The sequence below is a fragment of the Primulina tabacum genome, chromosome 5 (assembly GCF_025594145.1).
Source record: "Primulina tabacum isolate GXHZ01 chromosome 5, ASM2559414v2, whole genome shotgun sequence".
In the NCBI taxonomy this organism is placed as follows: domain Eukaryota; kingdom Viridiplantae; phylum Streptophyta; class Magnoliopsida; order Lamiales; family Gesneriaceae; genus Primulina; species Primulina tabacum.
In genome coordinates, this window is record NC_134554.1 from 40,300,644 (window position 1) to 40,308,423 (window position 7,780).

General features: G+C 37.7%; 1 protein-coding gene across 1 annotated transcript; it reads left to right on the forward strand.

Annotated features, from left to right (window-relative positions):
- Positions 1–216: 216 nt before the first annotated feature.
- Positions 217–908, forward strand: LOC142544467 (uncharacterized). The gene is made up of 2 exons (XM_075651513.1): positions 217–396; positions 507–908. Exons 1-2 carry the CDS (start codon positions 217–219, stop codon positions 906–908), a joined length of 582 nt encoding a protein of 193 aa, XP_075507628.1.
- The last annotated feature ends 6,872 nt before the right edge of the window (positions 909–7,780 follow it).

The following is a 7,780-nucleotide window of genomic DNA, read 5'->3' on the forward strand; positions in this document are numbered from 1 at the left end:
ATTAATAATTAAGAATATTTCGAGAATATTCTTTTTGGTGTGAGATCTGAGATAAGTAGGTTGGAGATGTATCTTATATTTGGTGCAAAAATTGCACTATTTTAATGTAAAATTTACATCAAAATATATTTTGTGGTTGGAGATGACCTAAGAGAAAGGGATAGCTTAAAACATCAATTTTTTTGTGGCTTTAATACTGAAGTGTTATTCTTGAAAATGAACTCATCCGAACAAACAGCTTTTGTTCCGGGCCAACGTATAAAAGATAATATAATTGTGGCTTTTGAGTGTGTTCATACTCTTAAACGTCGATCAAGAGGGAGGAAAGGTTTAATGGCTCTGAAGTTGGACATGAGTAAGGCTTATGATCTGGTGAAATGGCTGTTCCTTGTGGAAGTAATCGCAAATTTTCCATAAATTTGGATTGAGCGTGTAATGGGCTATCTGACCACATCCCAAATTTTCATTGTAATCAATGGACATCCCACAAATCCTCCTTTATTCAGTCTCTTTTGCGAGAGTGTGAGGGGAGGCAGGTTGAAAGGGATAAAATGCAGTCAAGGAGCTCCGATCTCACTCACTTAATTTTTGCCGATGATAGCTTATTGTTTGCTACTGTTGGTGAGACTAGTTGTGCTGAGATCAATGACTTGCTAACACATTTTGAAAGGGCTTCTGGTCATGTTATTAATTTACAAAAATTGTTCAGTCCTAATTCTACTCCTCGTATGAGGAAGTTGGTACTGTCTCGATTAGGTATGAGTCGAGATTATGCTTACTCAAATTATCTGGGCCTCCCAGCTTGTGTGGGTAGGAGTAAAGCTCGGATTTTTGATGAGGTGAAAGAAAGAGGTATGGAGAAAACCACAAGGGTGGAAAGGAAAGCTTTTTTCAACTGGGGGCCGTGAAGTTCTCATTAAGGCAGTGGCTCAAGCTTCACCTATATGCTCAACGAATCTTTTCCGACTTCCTGTCTCACTGTGTAAATCATTGCAGTTATTGATAAGTAAATTATGTTGGCGAGGTATGTTGACATAGAATAAGATTCGTTGGAAGCAGTTATGTCGAGCCAATGATAATGGTAAGATGGGTTTCCGGGATTTAAAGGGTTGGAGAATACTTGATCGCCCCGCTGAATTAAGTTGTCAAATTCTCAAGGACAAATATTTCCCAAAAACTGATTTCATGAGTGCTTCACTTGTTCACAATCCCTCGTTCATATGGCGTAGCCTATTGTGGGGGCGTGAACTTTTGGTGAAGGGTATCAGGTGACGGGTCAAGGTGGGGAGTGGTTAGCGAGATTTTGAGGACCGTTGGTTGCCTCGACCACATCTTTTTAAACGCATCACTCACCCTGCGCCACAGCATGTCAATCTGAAAGTTGCAGACCTGATAAAAGCTGCACTCTTGTTTGTGGCAGATTGATCATCAGATTTACTAAAAATCCCTATAGGCCAAAATACTGACAAGGAGATTTTGGTTTGGCATTATGACCGTAAGAGAGAATATTCGGCACGGTGCGGCTACAAGTTGGCTATGACTGTTGACCAGGCGAGTGGAAGTGGGCTTCCTACTTCCAAGTCATCAGCACTTTCGTCCATTATGGAAGTAAAAAATTCATGTATGGCGTGCTTTATTTGATGCACTCCCTGCGCGTGCTCATCTCGCATCCAAATTGTCTCCTTACTCCCTATGAAGATCACTTTCATGCGCTATGGGCGTGGAAAGAGAACACAAGGTTTGACAACTGAATGATATGTGGACTGGCTTCTATTTAACCAATTCCATGTAGAAACTTATTGGACAAAGAAAGACGGATGATTTTGGCCATTAATATTTTATCCTTTTGTGTGACTGACGATTACGGACTTTGGACGTCGGTTTTCGGATCGGTATAGCTCTGTCAAAATACAGGCTTTGGGTCAATGATGCTCTGTCAAACATGTGTCATTGTATGTCCGATTGAACGACTATAACTTTGACTTGAGGAAATTTCGAGGCCACATCTTGTGGAAAAAACGGATAATTTAATTTGAGAGAAACGTCGACTCTTAAATATATTTATTTGAATTTGATTAGTTGTTTTTCGAAGAATGAGAGAGGAAAAAATAATAATTTTATATATTAACTTTTTTACGAAAGAAGAAAATTCCTGTCTCGATTTTATTATATATTATTTGTTATCTCTGGAATTAATTTTTGGACCTCTAGACTCACTAGTTTTTCACCAATGTAGTGAGTAAAATGGAAGTGGTGCTACTTGACGAGAATCGATAGTTGGTGGTAGAAAGCATTTATTCGAGCTATTCTAGTTTTCCGCAATTACTTCTAATTTTAAATATTTTATTGATAAGATATTGCTTATAAATTTAACTTGCTTGATTTTTCAAATACTACATTATTTTTTAGGATTTGAAAATGTTGTGATAACGACGTTTGAATTATTTATTATTTAGCATTATTGAATGTTTTGTTGTGATGGCTTGGAATGTGATAGTACACTAACCAAAGAAGTGTGTTTATGTGTTGGTATTGTCTCATATCTCAAATAGATCAGTCTTATATCTTCCCTACCACCGGTCAGTCCCCATCAGAGATATTATTATCTGTTAAGATCTGGCATCACTCTTTTATGGCTCACCTAACCATCCAGATCAAGCGACGTAACGTCAGCAGCTTAACTTCAAGAACTTTCCAGGAGGTCGTCCATCTCAGTATTATTTTAACTCATGCACGCTTAACCTAACATCTCTCCCTAATAAGTATAGAAATATGCTTATTGAGATGCTTGAACTCATTAATTTGCTCTGATACCTACCGTTAGAATCAAGTGCTTACTATAGGGTCAAAAGTTATAGTTGCTAGCCAAGACGTAATTTTATTTTTTTGTACTCGTTGCAGCACAAAGTGCACCTAATTAGGTGCTAATTAGTCAATTTGTTAGGCCCGTAAATCCAGAGATGTTTGTGTCTATCTGATGTTGTTGTCTCTTATTCTTTAGAAATCAGTCTTTTGATTTCCATATTGTCAATCATGTTTCCAACACACAGTACTACATATTAAGATCTGGAGTCACTCTTTTACGGCTCACCAAGTCAAACAGGTCAAACGGCATAACGTCAACAACTTGACGTACAAGAACTTCTCAAAATAGCTCTCATAACATGTTAGGTGAGGAAAAGGTTGGTGGGAGTTTGAGGAATTGGTTGGTGTGAGTTGTGAAATAAATTCACTCGTACTCCTCTCCCTTCGTTTTATATATCCCAACAAGCTTTTCAGCATTATAAAACAGAGAGCGAAAACAGAGAGTTTTTTTTTAGTGTAGAGGTTCTCTTGTGTAAGGTAGAGAAAATATATTCCCGGTATACTATGAGTTGGGATTGTGAGAAAAATAGTGTTCTGTATACATTTGTAATATTTCTTCTAATAAAGATTTGCAGTAGCTCCGTAGACGTAGCCTATATCAGGTGAATCACGTAAATCTTTGTGTTCTTGTTGATTATTTTATTCCGCATTTTCGGTACTGTATTATCATCATGATCGTCATCGCTTCGGTGTAATCCTCAACAACTGGTATCAAAGCCTATTGTAAAATTTCTTAGAATTCTGAGTATCCTCTTGGTTGCAGCTTTATCTGATCTTCCTCATCAGAAAATTTTTTTAGATTTTTTGCTAAGGCTAGAGAAACGATGGCAAGAAATGATCGATCGGGATCGAGAATCAACAAGTTCGATGGAACAGATTTTTAGTTCTGGCGGTTACAGATTAAAGATTATCTGTATAGCAAAAAGCTGCATCAACCTCTATCAGGAAAGAAGTCGGAAAAGATGGAGGATGGTGATTTGGAGCTCCTTAACCGACAGGTGTTATGTGCAATACGATTGACCCCAACGAAAAATATGGCACATAATGTGGCGGAGGCACAAACCACAGAAGAAATGATGTTCATTCTATCAGACATGTACGAAAATCCATCAGCAAACGACAAAGTATATCTCATGAAAAAGTTATTCAATTTGAAAATGGGAGAAGGTGCCTCGATGGCTAAACACATCAATGAATTCAACACAATTTTTCTCAGCTAACATCGGTTGAAATAAATTTTGATGATGAGATTCGAGCACTTATCCTTTTGGCGTCTTTACCAAGTAATTGAGAACCGATGCGGGCAGCATTTAGCAATTCTGTTGGCAAAAGAAAGCTACAATTCAATGATGTCAGAGATCAAATTATTTCCTTAGAAGTTCGTTGGATGGATTCAGGTGAAGGAACATCATCGAGATCTGCTCTAAATCTCGATAACAGAGGAAGAGACAAGAGTGGAGAAATAAGAGCTAACAGATGGCGCGGTAGACCAAGTCAAGAAATAGAAAAGAAAAACACTTTTGAAAAGAATTTGAAGGCTGGAGCTACGGTGAAATTGTTCACTTGAAAAAAACTGCAAATCAACAAAGAATAATTAGAATGTTGTTACTGAGGAGGTACATGATGCTCAACTACTATCCATGGAAAGCTCAGTTGATTCTTGGGTTATGGACTCAGGAGCTTCGTTTCATACTACTGGTAATCATGATGTATTTCGATAATTAAATCGCTGATGATTACGGAAAAATTTTCCTAGCTAATGGAAAACCTACCGAAATAGTTGGTATGTTTGATGTTCGTATGATGATGTCAAATGGATCTGTCTGGAAAATCAACAAAGTCAAACATTTAGCAAAATTGACACGTAATTTTATCTTAGTAAGACAACTCGATGACGAATTCTATAATGTGTCCTTTGGTGATGGTTCCTGGAAAGTGAACAAAGGAGCTATGATTGTTACTCAAAGAAAGAAATTTGAACACTTTATACGAATTCCAGTTGCAGAGATACATTAGCAGCCGTGGATGCTGAAGCTAATTCAAGTCTATGACATTGTAGGCTTGTCCATATGAGTGAGAAGGGAATGAAGATGCTTGTATCAAACGGAAAGCTATCGGAATTAAAGACCATTGAACACAATCTATGTGAAAGCTGTGTCTTTGGAAAGCAAAAAGAGGTAAGCTTTTTAAAAGCTGGTAGAGAACCAAAAGCAGCAAAGTTGGAGCTGGTTCCTACTGATGTATGGTTCATACTGATGTATGGAGACCATCTCCTGAGAAATCCCTTGGAGGCTAAAGATATTATGTCACATTATCGACGATTCGTGCTGAAAAGTTTGGGTTTCTGAAAAATAAATATGATGTTTATGAGACATTTAAAAGGTGGAAAGTCATGGTTGAGAATGAGATCAACTTGAAAGTGAAGTGCTTACGGTCTGATAATAGTGGTGTAACGTTCAAAAATCAGCCCACGTAAACCGTATACATGCAATTTGATTAAATTACTTAAATGCTTTATTTAATTGATTTTAAATGCTTAAATGATGCATAGTATATGATTGAAGGTATAATTGCATGATTTCATATAATTTAAAGATTTTATCTGAATATTCGATAATAGGCTGCGGAAAACAGAACAGGACGACAAGATAAAAATATTTTTTCGATAAATATTTTGAGGCTTGATAAAATGATTAAATATGATCAATTTTTTCTAAAAATGCTGGAATTCAAATTATTTTACGAGACGATGTCGATTATCCGGTAAACCGATTTTGGTCAAACGAAGAACTTTTAAATGCCCAAAAATTCTTAAAACTAAATTTCGTAAACTTTTATTTAAATATTCAATAGGTCTTAATGAGGCTAATTTACCTAAGATCAGTGGGCCTAAGTACTCCTAAACTAAAAAACCCAAAACCCTAACCTATTAACACCCAAATTTCAAAAATTATAAAATGAAAGCAAGGGTTTTTGAGTCTCCTAGCCGTCCACTTGCACACACAACACACACAAGATTTCAAAAATTTGAGACTAGAGATTCAAGGATTTTCGTCACCCGTTCGTCTCTTTTCGCAACCAACGCCAACGATCGAATATTAGAGCGTTCTAAACGTAAAGACACGCTACTAAATCTTCTTTTGCACCATTCAAATCGTATTATGAACGTTTTATGTATTTTAACATGAAAAATATTTGAGTACAAATCGTTTGACGTTTTGATTATTATTTTCAATGTTTTAATGATTTTATGATTTGTTTGAGAATGTTAAAAATTCTAAGGGACATTCTGCCAATATAAGACGTTAAAGGGATAGGAAAAGTGTCGTTAGGGGACAACACGAGGGTTGAACAAGGGCAAAAGGGATCTGTGCATGGCTCATGGTTAGAGGCTAGGGTTTCATGGAGTTTTGGCACATGATAGGCTCGGCCATGAGGGAGGCTGCACCACGGCTCGACCATGCATGTTCATGGTCCTTTGCATGCTGCGTTCAAGGGCTAGAAGGTGTCCTAGCATGGCTGGACTCTAGGACGTGGAAGGAAGAGGAGCCGCGGCCAACTTGGGGAACTAGGGCTTGTGCGCGTGGCTTGATTCTGAAGGAGAGAAGTGCAGCTCGGTTAGGGCTAGTTAGGTCTGGTCCAGCAGGGTCTAGTAGAGTCCTAGGTAGGTTCCTAGGCGGCTGGGACATGATGACTCGAAGAGGAAAAAAAGGAAGAAGCCGCGATCAAAGCGCATGCGTGCATGGGTGCGCGTGACTTGGCTGACGGTTGGGGGCTGGTTCGCTAGTCTAGGCTAGATCGAGAAGGGTCCAAGAGGGTCTGGATTTGGTCTGGTCCTAGGTGGCTCGAGGGTGGTACGATAAAGTGGGAAGAAACATGACTAGTTTAAGATTAGGGCCCGGGTGAGGCATAGGAAATAGGAAGGCTTCGAACCATGGTTCACAGGGTATGGTTCGTGGCTCACGGGGGTAGTTTAGGTATGAAAAGCTTACGTTTAAAGTTTTGAGAAGAAAATATTAAGTTTGAAATTAATTTGGGATTAAAACACTTTGCGGTTTAGTTAATAAATAATAAATCGAAAGGCTCAGGTTTACGTCTAAGAAAATTATTAGAAAGCAATTTTAAACTTATATGATGAATTGGGATAGGCTCGAGTCAATAAAATTAAGAAAAGTCAAAATCTGGAATTTTAGAGTCCAAGGATAAAATGATCATTTTACGTCCCCGGTGGTACGAAAGGTCTTGCAGTTTCCCGAAAAATCATAATACATGCTAAATGATATTTTAAAACTTTGTGATGAAAATATGTAATTTAAGGATATTACGCTAAAGATGAATGATTTTTCCTGAAAATGCTATTTTACGAATTTTTAAAGGATACGATATTTTATTAATAAAAAATGAAAGAAAATATTTTTAAGGATGTGAATTGACTGTGACAAACATGATATAATACGATATGATTGGGAACATCGTGAGGGAGAAGGCCACAGAGAAAATCCGTTTACGAGGAAAAAGCCTTAGAGAGAGCCTGACAATCGTATTTCCACTTTTAACGTGACCTAGCGCCCGTCCCCATGCGCAATGGTGAGCTAAGACTGATCAATTGAGCACATGATGATACGATTACAGCTTGTCACTTTCAAGATCAAACTTCACCCAAAATGATATATGATGATATAAAGCTTTACGATTTATGATTTATTTATGCTTACAAATTTATGCTAGCTATTTTAAATAAAATTATGATTTTTATTCATGTGCCTGTATATGTATTATTTTCTACCCATGGTTAGAACGTACTGAGTCATTAGGTTTGGATGGTTGCAGGTGTGGATGAGATTGAGGGAGGCGCTGACGCTTGAGTGGATCGAGTCTGGCAGTACACTCCCGAGGGATATTCATTTTCGCACTT

What these genes read in the sequence shown, in the direction of transcription:
- LOC142544467 (XM_075651513.1), top strand. Translation starts at nt 217, where the DNA reads ATGAACTCATCCGAACAAACAGCTTTTGTTCCGGGCCAACGTATAAAA. An exon ending in AATGGCTGTTCCTTGTGGAA is followed by an intron (nt 397 to 506) that starts GTAATCGCAAAT and finishes TCCTTTATTCAG; the next exon opens with TCTCTTTTGCGAGAGTGTGA.